This window comes from Choloepus didactylus, chromosome 3 (assembly GCF_015220235.1).
Source record: "Choloepus didactylus isolate mChoDid1 chromosome 3, mChoDid1.pri, whole genome shotgun sequence".
NCBI classification, from domain to species: Eukaryota; Metazoa; Chordata; class Mammalia; order Pilosa; family Megalonychidae; genus Choloepus; species Choloepus didactylus.
Window position 1 is genome coordinate 114,822,488 of NC_051309.1, and position 13,918 is coordinate 114,836,405.

Sequence of the window (13,918 nt, forward strand, 5' to 3'; positions counted from 1 at the left end):
TCACTACTCTGATTTAAAGGAAATAACATCCAGCCTGGTAATGATCCTTAACATCCCCTAATTACATCAGCTCGTCTGCTAATCAGGAGAACCCTCAAGATGCCCCAACAATTCTGAGCCCCTCTCAGTTCTACCTATAACAGCAGACCTCCAACTCCTATTTGATTGCATCCTTTACAACTTTACAACTGTCAAGTGATATTAGGCTCTAAGAGACCACCACCATTTGCCCAATCTTATTTTACTAGCATCAGTTTCACACAGTGAGAAAAGAGCATGACCTTTGAGGTCAGAATTGCAGTCTGAAACCTGACTCTGCCACTTACCAGCTGGGTGATCTTAGACCAGTCACAAAAAGTACCTAAGACTCATCTTCCTTGTAGATAATAATAGTACCCAATAAAAATTAAGAAAATAATAGGCACAGGATGGCTAACAAATAGAAATTAATCCATAAATTTTAACTATATTATTATTTTTAAGTCTCTTTTTAACTTCTTAAATTCTCATTTTTAAATCTTTATTCCCTATCAAATTCTAAGTTTTATGGATCACTAACACACTTTTCTTCCCAAATCCTCCTAGAAAAATCCTATCCTCATACAAATTCTAGTCCATGAAGTAAGTTTACTACTCTGTTACAATAACTTCTCTGTTTCCTTTCCTGGCTTCCAACCACCTTCTTTCTTTTCAAAGTGCTTCCAAAAAATGTATAGTAGTGCATATTTTCATCCCCAAAACAAGTTAAAACAATACCTCTCTAGAGTCCAACTTCAGAGGAATATCATGAAAGGGGGAAATGTAGTGACCAGCTACATTCTCTGCAAACAAACAAACAAAAACCATAGAGTTAAAGCAATGAACTGCATTGTTCTTTAAAGCAATAGCATCTGTGATGGTTAATTTCACAATTCATTTTGGCTAGGTAATGGTGTACAATTGTTCGGCCAGGCAAGCACTGGCCTAATTGATACTATAAGGGTATTTCATAGATGTATGAGCATCTTTAGCCAGTTGATTGTATCTACAGCTGACTGCATCTACAATCAACAAAGGAGACTGCCCTCATCAATGAGGGGGGTCTCCTCCACCAACCAGTTAAAGGTCTTAACGTAGAACTGAGGACTCCAGCAGTCAAAAAGAAGAATTTCTGCCATTTCTTCAGCCATCCAGCTTCTCCTGGGGAATCAACTTTACCTTCATCAGAATTTCCAGCTTGCAGCCTGCTCTACAGAGTTCAGACATGCCAGATTTCAGAATCAATTTTTTGACATTTCCAGCTTGCAGGCTGCCATATGGAATTCAGACTTGCCAATCCCTATGGTTGTGCAGTTTCTGTTTCTCTGGAGAATCCCAACTAATACAGTATCCTTATCTACTTTTAAACACCATTTTCTCAACACTAACTTTAATTCCCAATTTGAATTAAAGCTTAATTCAACTTTTAAAATTTGATCCAATATGACACTCTAAGAGAAATTTATACCGAATATACTACATTTCAGCTGTTGAAGTCATTTACTTATTCCGGCAACTTAGAACATCTAAAAAGTGTTCTATAACACTTTAATACTTTAGAAAATGTATAAAACAGACTGAAGCCCAAAAAAGTGAGTAATTTCACTTTTGAAAACAGACCTACTAAATTACTTGGATTGAAAATGATGTCAATTTCTCTAGGAGAAATCTAACAATAGAATTTCCAATTTCCACCTACAATTACATGGAAAGGGGTCCAAAGGCAAGAGGAAATTCTACTGAATTAAAAGAAAAGAAACAAACATTTGCTTCCACTTAAAGTGATAAGGATGCTAATACTAAGTTAAGCTCAAAGCAAAAAACAAGACAAAAAACACTCAATAACAGAAACTATCATCTTTGAAGTTACATATACCAAAATTTAGATTTTAAATAGTTTTAAATGTATGTGATATTTAAATAAATGTGACCCAATATGCCATTTTACTGGAATGTTAAAAGATCTACATCAGTTTCCAACATCTGGGCTTAATACAAAGGTAAACATATACCATGTGACCCAGAAATCCTACTACTAGGTATTTGACCAACAGAAATGAATACTTAGGTTTATACAAAAACCTCTAAGTCAACATTTATGGCAGTTATGTTCAAAATCACCAAAAACTGGAAACAACCCAAATGACCTTCAACTGAGAAATAGATATCCAACTCTGTTACATCCATACAAAGGAAAACTACTCAACAATAAAAAGAAATGAACTATTGAAACACACAACAAAATGGATGAATCTAAAAGGCACTGTGCTAAGTGAAAGAAGCCAGACTCAAATAGTACTATGATTCCATTCTTATGACATTCTAGAAAAGGTAAAACTACATGACAGAGAGCAGATCAGTTGTTACCAGTGGGTGGGGATAAATGAAGGAGTTCACGCTAAAGGGGGAACACAAGGGAATTTTTTTGTACCAATGAATGGAACTGCTCTGTGCCTTGCCTGTGGTGGTGTTTTCATGAATATACACTTTGGTGAAAAAAGAATAAATTTGTCACAAAAAAAGAATGAATTTTACCGAAAGTAAATTTGACAACTAAATATAGAGCTAAAAAAAAACTAAAAATACGTTAAGGAAATGTAATTAATGTATAAATGGAAACTCTTGCTCTAAAGAAGAATCACCTCTCTGTGATTATCCTCCTTTTCTGCTTTAAGTCACAAAGAAAGGTAGAATACTGAAGAGAAGAAAAATACAATTCTTTCGCATATTACTTCGGTTGTTACATTTAGGACCTATCATAGTAATGGAAACTAACAATAATATTAGCTATAAGAATCTGGGAAGTTGCACAAATCAGGGAAGCTCATTACTAAATCAAGGAAGTATAGGACACTCAACTGAATAGCTGGGCCATCTTTGTAACTAGAGTAAATGCTAACTCTAGCACATCGATTTGGTGTTACATTTCCTTAAGCTCTAATTCTCTTGTTAACTTTGGACAGGCCGCAACAAACTTATAGACATTTAAGGTGAGTGAGTGTTACTCAAGTCTGAGGGAAAAACAGGACTAGACTAAGCTATGATAGCTAAAAGCTGACGATTTCTGACAAACATTCCTAGATGGCTATCTCTTTAGATTGGTGTCTAAATATTATATTTAAACACTCAAATAATGTCAATATATATGCTTAAACTGTTTTCTAATTCTCATTTTGTTAGGTAAAAAATATAAATGAGTGAATGGTCTATACCAACTCAAGAAGCCATTTGGATCATGACATATTAATCCTATGTAAAAATTAGTATTAAATTAAAAAGAATAAAAATAACTATTTCTGGAATAAAGTATTTAAAAACACATACATTGCAGAAAAAGGTAACACAATGATGGACAATATACCTATACATTTGTACAGGAGCAATGAATGCAGAGGCCAAGAGACTAACTTCTAGTTACTGAGCTTGATAAAGTCACTCAGTTTCTCTGACACTTAATTTTCTCAATAGTTTTTTTCAGTTAAGCAACACACATTTAAAGAGTGTTTCATATGCAAAAGGCAATGTACCAGATGCTGAGAGACAAAAGAACAAAAAGTGATCCACACCCATTACGAACGCATAATCTAGCCCGGAAGAGCAGATATGTACTACACCATCACTATCACTATCACCATCACCATACAGTAAATATAAGCACAAAGGATACCCTGGCACACTTACAGAGCTAGTCATTTACATCATGGACAAATGATGGAGATGAAAACCCATTAAAAGATTCCTGGAGTCGACAAAAAAGAAATGAAAAATAGGGTGGGAGGGGGGAGATGATTTGGGTGTTCTTTTTTACTTTTATTTTTATTCTTATTTTTACTCTTTTTGGAGTAAGGAAAATGTTCAAAAATTGGGGTAATGAATGCACTGCACAACTATATGATGGTACTGTGAACAGTTGACTGTACACCACAGATGACTGTATGATATGTGAATAAATCCCAATAAAACTGAATTTAAAAAAAAAAAAGTTTTCTAGGGTCAGTGCTATTGATATGCTGTTATGCTCCATTTAGAGAGTAAGAAGTTTCTCTAAAGGTGGGTTTAAAGATATGTTCTATATATTCTGGTCTTGTATAAAATGAAAGAGGAAATCTATAACATATATATGAGGCACACTAAGATATGGTATTTGGAGCAAGCCCTGTGGCAATGGCAATGGATGCCACTTTTTAAAGATGCTAGACCTGAAGCACACAGAAGTGACAGTCCTTTCCAAGAGCCACAGAATAAATTAGTGATACATTTTAGATTAGAACTTCATTATCTGAAATCTTCTATTGGTTAATTTGGACGTTTACACCTTTAGTCCTTGTTCCATCAAACATGCATAGTATTCCTTGACTCCCCACAAATCTGCCTTTACCTCTTTCCTCATTCTCCTCTCCATTTTTTGTCTTCTGCACTTTTTTTTTTTTTTTCATTTCAAGGCTGATAAAATGTTCTGTAATTATACTGCATTTTCTATGCTTTTCCTATTAGTATATTTCCAAACTTTTTTTTAAGTCTAAGAAAAACTCTGAGTCTTGTTAAAATACAAATTCCTGGATCCCCATCCCCCAAGTGAGTTAGAATCTCAAGGAAAGGGACATGAATATCTATATTTTTAGCAAGCATCCACAAGTAATTATATCACTCAGCTAAGTTTGAGAAGCATTGTCTATGGGTTGATTCCTGGCCAAATATGACACTATAACTTAATTTCCTTTCTTGTTCAGCTTCTATCTTTCCTTGTACTTCTAACTGTCTTTTTTGCACTGTTTGTACTGTCAGTCAAAATTGTGTCTATATAATATTCCAATGTCTCACAGATACCATCAAAACTATGAAATCCTCTCTTTACCCAAATAGCTCTTTTTGGAACCCTCTACCCTACTACAATCTAAACTGGATGCTCTCTTGACATCCCAAGACTTTGCTTCTCTGCTCTCCAGCTTAGATTTTCCAGATGCCATGCATTCATCCTTTTTGTTTTACTTACTTATTTTGCAGGAGCATATCCCTAACATGTTCTGTATGAAGGCTGCATGTAGGGTAAACTTTCCAAGTCCTTGAATATCTGAAATGTCTTTATTCATTCCTCCCCCTAGATTGCTGGGCTGGGCAAAGAACTCAGGGAGAAAAATTATTTTCTGTCAGAATTTAGAAGGCATTATTCCAGTCTTCAAGCACCCAGCGTTACAGATGAGAAGTCAGTTACTAGTTTGAGTCTCATTCCTTTGCAGGTGACTGTTTTCCCCTGCCAGGACTATTAAGATCTTCTTTATATCCTAAGTTTTCTGAGATTTCATGATGATTTGCTTAGGAGCCAGAACACTTGGGTCCTTCAATTCTTGGATCTCTTCTATCATGCATTTGACAATTTCTTCTCCATTTTGTTGGTGCTTTCCTTCTAGAACTCATATTGGCCAAATATTAGACTTCCAGATTGAACTTCCATGTCTAACTCCTTTTTTCTGTTCCGACATTTTGTTCTACTTTGTGGTAAATCTTTTTACCTTATCTTTTAATCCTTCTACTGAGTTCTTTATTTTAACAATCACATTTTAATTTCCAAGAGCACAAGTTCTCAGATCGTTTTTCCTTCATAACTACGCTCCCCACCCCCTTTCTTTTTAATGAATGCAATACCTTTTAAAATCTTAGAGGACACCCATTTGATTGTTTTTATTCAAGTTCTCTTCTTCCTTCTTTCTTCCTTTCCCATTTAACTTGTAAGTTTTCCTTAAATTCACTCACTCAGTAAACTTACTGAACACATACAATATATCAAGCACTATTTCAGTTACTGGAGATACAAATTCTCTGCACTTATGAAACTTATATTCTAGTGGCAGGATAGAAGCAGTAATTGTGTCAGGTATGATAGGCTCTATGAAGCAATCAATGCAAGAGAATGGGGAATAATGGAAAAGGATGATATTTTTTCAGGAAGGGTCTCTCTGTTAGGTAATATTTCAGCACACATGAAGGAGTGAGCCAAGCAGATATTCAGCGAGGAGCATTACAAGCACAGCAAGCTCCAAGGTGCCGAGGCAGCATGCAGGCATGCTTGAGGAACAGCAAGGAGGCCAAGCTGACTAGAGCACAGTAAGCAGAGGGAAGAGTGGTCAGAGGTGAATTCAGAGTAGTAGCACAGCTTTAGATCACACAGGACCTTGTAGACTGTGGTAAACATTTCAGATTTATTCTGAATGAAACAGAAAGCCACTGGAGTTTTGAGCAGAACCTAGGCATGGTCTGACATATTTTAAAAGGAATATTCTGGCTGCTGTGTGGAAAGCAGGCTGTAGCAATTTTTAAAATCTCTATAGAAGGAACTAACCCACTCCTCAGATCACAGGCCTGAGAAAGTTACTGCAATTGATCAGGTGAAATATGATGGGGGCATGGACTAACATGGCAGGTGTGGAAGTAGAGAGAAGTTATTGTATTCTGGAAGCATTCCAAAAGCATACCTGACAGGATTGGCTAATGAACTAGATGTAGGGAAAAAGTAAAAGAGGCCAAGCAAGAATTACTTCTTGGGTATTGGTTCTAGATGTGAAGACTGAGAAAGAAACAAGTTGGGGTGAGAATGGGGGGATCATGTTAACTTTGAAATGTGCAAAGATGCTTCTTAAGAGGCTTTTAAGATGCTGCTTAGACATTTAAGTGAAGATAGAGATAAGACAGTCAGATGAGGAGAGATTGGGGCTAGAAATACAAACCCAGCAGTCATAAATGGCATCTAAACCTATGGAACTGGATCACCTAAAGCAAAGGTCAGCAAACTATGAGACAAAATCCAGCCCACCACCTGCTTTTGTATATTTATATATTGTCTATGGCTGCTTGTGCACTAAAACAGCACAGTTTACCCCCGCAAGCCTACAATATTTACTATATGACCCTTTACAGAAAATGTTTTCCAACTCCTGCCCTAAAGAGAGAGAGTATAGATAGGTAACGGGGTTAATGACTGAGCCCGTGGCATTACAAAGTACAGAGTTCAGAAATATGAGAAAGTTTCAGCAAGAGAGGCAATGAAGGAGCAGATATCAAAACAAGATAGCTAAGAGTGTTGTCCCAGAGGCAAAGAGAGAAAAAAAAAAGTGTTTTAAGGAGGAGAAGGTGATAGTGAAAAAAAAATACTACTAATAGGTCATATGAGATGAAAACTTAATATTCACCATTTAATTTGCCACATGGAGGTCACAGGTGGCCCTGACAAAAGCAGTTTTGTTAGCATAGTGGTGATGAAAGTCTGACAGTTGTAGATGACCGTTGACTGTTTGTGAATAAGGGACTAGAAAAGCCAACCGGGAACTGTGTGTGCATGGGAGAGACTTGTTGATTGGCTGGCTTCCTGCTGAGATGAATGGGTAAGAAGCTGGCTGTTACTCTGGGATTTCCCTAAAAACCAGAATGTGGAAAGCTCACTGGGGTAGCAACACCATCAGTTGTCTTACTTCTCCTCAAACAATTTTTAAAATTTCTATAGAAGGAACTAACCCACTCCTCAAACCACAGGCCTGCTTGGTAAATAGCTGTGTACTGTTCTGTAATCAAACAAATTAATCCTCTCCATTCTATGAGATATCAGCAAGACCGGAACCTCATTTAGGTTCTGCAAAGCAAATCAGCTTCTTCCTAAACTACAGCCCCTTGGCACATAGACTAAGCTGGAACTTCCTCCACACTGCTTCATCAATAACCGTATCTCCGTTTTTCATCTTTTATAAATATTTTGAAATCTCGAGCTCCGATGGTTCCTTTCAATTGTTTAGGATTACCATTTTTTATTCACTTACTATTACTGCAATGGGAGCGAGGTGAAATCAATGATTGTAATCACCCTGCCATCTTTCCCCAGCACTTCACTCTTGTCAAAAGTCAGACTGCAACCCTAGGCATAAACTAGTGAATTCTATCTGGTCCGTCAATATACATTAGCTTACGCCAAACAACTGTCAAAACTTTCCCTTCGACCAATCCAAAATGAGATTTTATTCTATCATTTTGTAAGCTATGTGTTTCTCTCATAGCGGAAAGTTATATAAGGATGAAAGTTTATTACTTATATTTACAAGTATGAAAATTGAATGGAATGCAAAACATGAATCTGAGTTTACAAATATACACCACCCAGCTACAGGGCTGCACCATTATGGTGTTTAGTAACACACCATTACTAAAACCATTTAGAGATTCATATTGGAAGCTCTAACAACAACTACAGCTAGCTTTGTTTTGTTTTATTTTGTGATAAAAAGATGGAGACTTATTTAAAAGTTTACAAAATCAACTTTGATAAACATGTTTCATCTGTTCCACAAGATTCAGATTTCACAGCACTTCATTTAGAAAACTAAGCTGTTTTAAGAAGGTTTTATGGACTGATGACCAAATAAATGTAAATAATTTTTCATTTATATTTCTATATTCCCATAATACCCATTACATTCTGTTGTGTCAATTCAAGTTCTATGACATTGGCCAAATTAAAAAATAAGTTACCGGTACTCATATATTTAAGTCTCAAACATAGTTTGTGGATCAGTCACAGGAAATTTTATTAAGTCCAAATGTATGTTACATTCAATGGCAGATTCTACCTATTCCCCAAATGATGTATTTAAAAAAGAAAACCTACAGTAATTCTAACACAAGCATATGCTTACCATAAATGATAAATTCATTGATAAACAACTGCATCATTCATTTCCATGCTAAATAAAAACAACTTGAATTATCTACAGATTTTGTCCCTAAGTGAAAAACTGTTCCTCATAGCAACAAAAACCCAAATTATAGAAAGCATAGCTTCTCCCTAGTCTTTGAGAAAAGTTAAAAAAAAAAAAAATCTGAAATAATGAATTATCAAGCTATTAGTTAAAAAAAAAAGCAAATGTCAAAGGAATATGATATGTGCTGCTAGGTCTCTGATCCCATATAATCAACTCAGGGTTCATTATGATTTCACAATTAATTCAAGAGACTGCAAGGCAGTATACCCATCAAAACTCCCAGACCTAGGAATTAATACATTGGGACATATTTAAAACATTCAATAAAATCCACATGACATTATTTTCAACCTTTACAGACTGTAACAATAAGAAGTTTGGCCTTATGTCTTAAATGCAAATAGGTAAAAAATAAATAAATAACATATATTAAAACTATCATGTATGAAACACCGATAACTTTTACACAAGTGATCTCATTTAACTGACACAGCAATTCTATGAAATTATAGTGCTATTCCCATTTTACAGATGGAGAGAAAATTAAGGGAAGTCAACTTGCCCAAGATGATCAAGCCAGGACTACAACCTGAGTGCCTTGACTAGAAGTCTACAACTATTTCCATGACGCAACAGTTACTTCTGGGAGTTTCAGAAATCATTCCAGCCAGTCTTCCCAAACTAAGTTCCATGAAACTCGAGCATCACTTAGATGTTAACAAATGTTCTAAGAAATAAGGACTTTATGGTTCAGAAGGTTGTGCCAAGTTGCTTTACAACAGAATTTCCCACTTTAATAAACACATCGTCTTTCTCCAAGAAGCAATAAAATGTGAGGTGTACCCCTAATTTACTAAACCACAAAATCCCTTTTTTGAAGAAAACCTGATAACATTCCATGGGCTGCTGGTACTCAAATAAACAAAGTTTGGAAAATGACCAGTTACTACCAGGGCCTGCACTGGCAACAGGTGGCCTGATGATTCCCACCAGAATGCTCTTTCCCCTACCTCGTCCTGTGCCACTTCAATACTGTACTGTTTCTACAAAGTTCAAAACCAATTTAAAAAAAAAAAAGTATTATATCCATCATTTATTCTGATTCTTCTGAATGGCAGTAAGGAGAAATCATTCACAGGGATGAAGCTCAAAAATGGTCTCTCTCACTACCTTAGACTTTCAGAGACCTGAGATATATTTGGAAATGCAGGAAGTGATTCCACATTAAAAACTCTGAACATACCAAGTAGTGCTATACTTAAATTTTTCTTTAAATGAGAAAGAGTTGAACCCAAATACTGCATACAGATACTGCCTGAATTACAAATATCCAATTTGTGAACATTTTTACAAAGAGCAATGTGTTGTTACCCTCTTACCCCACTCATCCTGAAGTTGCTTCCTTTCACTTTGTCCTACCCCTTCCAGTAAGTAGTGAACAGTTCTGGGCCAACGATACCACCTGGTGGTTAGTTCTGGAATTTTTAACCCAACATATTTTCCAATTATCCTCTCATACATACCCGTCTCCCAAACTACACCCCCTTCATTATTGCCCACTTAACTCAGTAATACCTTTTTCTTCTTTCCTGCCCTCTTGATCCCAACTGAGTGAAAAAATATTAACAGCAATTCTAGTCACAGAAAAACATGAGTTTAAACTATACTTGCAGATAAACAAACCAAAGTCCAAGGCCAGAATAGCCTCAGAAATGCCCCAAGTTCCTCACTAGAATATCTATTATTCATCCAATGCCTTCATGGTGTATCAGCACTGAGAAGGACCTTGAAGATCACTGCTAGTTCAACTGCTTCACTTTTACAGCTGAAGAAACTGACCCCTGAGAAATGAAGCAGTCACTCACCCAAGAGCACTCTGTGAGTTAAGGGCAGACAGGGCCAAGATGAAGGCCTAGAACACTCCATTCCAAATCCAATGCTCTGCCCTCAAGCAGTATGCTTCAGGATCCTCAAGTCTGTTTTTTCTCAACCAACATTCAACCAAAATATTTTTCAGTGTTTTTATCTTTTCTTTAATTAATCATATTGCTATTATGAATCTCTTGAGGGCAGGGCCTATAATTAAACCTCCTCTGTAGCACACCTAACAGTGTCTACCATACTTCATAAATATTGATTACTAATTCTTTATTTTTCATTACTGTCCTTATTACAAATCTAGAATATTATGGGTTACACAGGTTTTTATCTGCTTAGAAACTTAACTGCCATTTTATAACACTGTTTCTATAGGAAACTTTTCCCATTAGCTAGCACATTGTAACCTTGTGGAACACAATCCATTCAAAAAATTGGGACTTCTTTGTAAACGGTTCCTGTCCAACTAATCAATCTTTACCAAGCAAGAATGTAAAATGAATATGTCACATAAAAGAAAAGAGCAACCAATTTTGAAGAAAATGGGAATTCTGGTACCAATTGCATTATAATCACAAAACTTAAAGCAAGCTCAGATTGCTCACAGGTAAAGGGACGGTAATAACACTCCTCAACTCTAACCTCAAATGGGGCAATTTTATAATTACAAATATCATAATGATTACAGATGTTATTAATAATCATAATTTATATTACAGGCTCCGTGTCTAAGCACTTTACATACATGGTGTCCTATAATCCCTACAGCCCTATTTACAGATGACAAAAAACCAAGGCTTAAGTTAAACTTGCTGGGGATCAGGGAACTGAAAGGTGAAGAATCCAAGGTTCGAGACTGCCTTGGGTCAAAGAGCTGAAAGGTAAAGAATCCAGGATTCCAATTTAGATCTCAGAGGCTCTAGAGCCATGCTCTTAACAGGTGTGCAACAATGCAAGGCTGACCTTACAGATGTAAGGTTCTACTATCCTTAGGACTCTAAGGTCATGTTGCATGACAGTGCCTCAACTAACCACATTATTTTCATGTTACAGCTAACCTTCACAGTGAAATATCAAAGTGCAAAGAAAAATGAGAGTCAAGAAGACCTGGGCACTTTCTCATCCTAGCTAACCAGTCCCGTGCCATAGCAATTCTCTTCGCCTCTGGGCATGTTCAATTTGGGAAGGAGGGGGTGTCTCCACCGAAGGCCCATCACCTCCAACGGGCCTCTTGATCGTAGATCGCATTCAGGGTCCCCCCAAGAAAGTGTACACAAACATGTGAGAATAAACTCATGGTTCTCGAAGATCAACAGAATTCCAAGAGATGAAAAACAGCTAGACTAGTCATCTCCAAAATTCTGCCAGCCTCTCCACTTGCAGGCAGCAATTTAAAAAAACCAATTTAGAAAAAAGGAGGAGCTTTCTCACGCCCACTCGGCGGGAGGCAGGATTCCAAGCCTCCCATTTCATAACCTGCAAGAAAGCAGGACCGCAGCCCAGACTTGGCAAATGGCTGCGAGGCCGCCGCGGAAAGCAGCGCGCGCTTCCACACGCTCCGCCCGCAGCTTGGGGAGGGCGGTTGGCCAGGCGGACAGCGAGACGCGGGGCGCCAAGACGCGGGGTGCCCTGCGTCTCCGCGCTCCGTATTTGGGGTCTTGGTTCCCCCTCTTCAGCAACTCGGTGGCTCGGCGCTGGCCTCCGCATAAGGGAAGACGGCCTAGACCGCGCGGTGGCCGCCGCGCACCCGAAGGAGGAAGACTACGGAGAGGCGCTCGTACCACCCTGCGGTTCGTCCGGCGTGCCGCGCGGCGGGGCCTCCGCGAGCTACTTACTGAAGAAGAGGCGGTAGTCGCGCGAGTCGGGCTGGCCACGCTCCTCAGTGCGGTACAGGGCCATGGCACGGCGCGGCCCGGGCCCTGCGTTCCGTTCCCTCGGCTGTCGGGCGGCGGCGAGGCCTGCCGCGCGCGAGCCCCAACCCGTGCGTAGCAGCGGTAGCAGCGCGCGCATGGCGTCGGCAATGGTCCGCCTTGGTCCTTGGGCTGCACCCGGGGGCCCAGCCAGGTCTCGCGCCGGCGCCCTCTACCGCCCCGAGTCGTCACTCCTCGGCCCCGGGGTAGAGTCGCGGTCACGCCCCAGAGGCCTGCCCTCGGCGTCACGGCCCTGTCCTGCACCGCGGAGGGCGGCCAGCCCAACTAGCGCGGTTACCGCCGCTTCTTCCGTAAGAGGAAGTTTCAGAAGCACCTCACCAATATGTGAGCCGTTATTATTTGCAAGACATCGTCCTATATTCTGCTAGAATACTAAGTCTCACATGCACGCTTACAATTTTGTGGACTGGTCAGAGTAAAACGTGATAGGTTCACAGCTATTCAGGTGGAGTATCAAGTACCATTGTAGAAGTGAATAGGTGAGAAGAAAGGAGAAATCACCTCTTCTTGGATTAATAGGAAGAGAATGCATTTGAGGACGTTATCCTTTCTTGCTCTAGGAGTCCTTGTGAAGATCAAGTGTTCACAAGGAGACCCCATGTCTTACAGTGATTTTTTGTGTGTGTGTGCACACTTTCTTCTACATTGGACAGGGTCCAGAGCAAAGCAAGCACTCACTATCATCATAAAAATAGGCCAAGTACTGTGGGCATAACTGGCAATTCCGTGGCCACTGATTTTACAGAACTGCATCTGCCCAGTAGTCCAGCTTCTCTGGGGACAATACAGGCCACTGGAAGAGTCTGTGAGATTGCTGCATGTTTCAACTCCAATTGTAAACAGGGTTCACATTCTTCCCTAGTGGTGTTCTTTCATCACCCCCAATTATTCTCAAATAAAGCTAGAACACTGGCCTACCAAGATTCCAGAAGGGTTGTCTAGGAAATGTCACTAACCACTTGGATTATCTACTTAGATTGTAGATCCTAAACTATTTTTTGTCAACAGTGGTGGCTTTGTAATGGATCAACTCAACCACGCAAAACTATAAGGCAAGCTCTCCTATAAAAAGGCAGGTGTGGGGTGTCTCTTGTGTGCATATATAACAGAGGCTGTGTACTTTTATTGTTTTCTGTGTAGGAAAAAAAAGCCTAATTGTTCTATTAACCTTTGAAGATCAGATGTTTCAACGAGACAAATTCCTAAGAGACAAAGGTGTGGGCTAGTTTCTAATGATCTATAGATTCTTAAAATAAGAAAAAGTATTCCAGGTGTCTGATTTATAGACTTATTATTGCTTCATAACATGAAAAAGTACGGCTTTTTTTTTTTTAGGAAATGGTGAAGACA

The 13,918-nt window shown here is 38.7% G+C and overlaps 1 protein-coding gene across 1 annotated transcript in view; it reads right to left on the reverse strand.

Annotated features, from left to right (window-relative positions):
* Window positions 1-12,760, reverse strand: part of PPA2 (inorganic pyrophosphatase 2) — an 89,266-nt gene extending 76,506 nt beyond the window's left edge. The window contains exons 1-2 of the mRNA XM_037830383.1: window positions 12,473-12,760; window positions 757-821 (exon numbers count right to left, since the gene is read on the reverse strand). Of these exons, the coding sequence (XP_037686311.1) occupies window positions 757-821; window positions 12,473-12,647 (240 nt within the window). The 5' untranslated portion in view covers window positions 12,648-12,760. The remainder of the gene's footprint in view (window positions 1-756; window positions 822-12,472) is intronic.
* Between the last annotated feature and the right edge of the window lie 1,158 nt (window positions 12,761-13,918).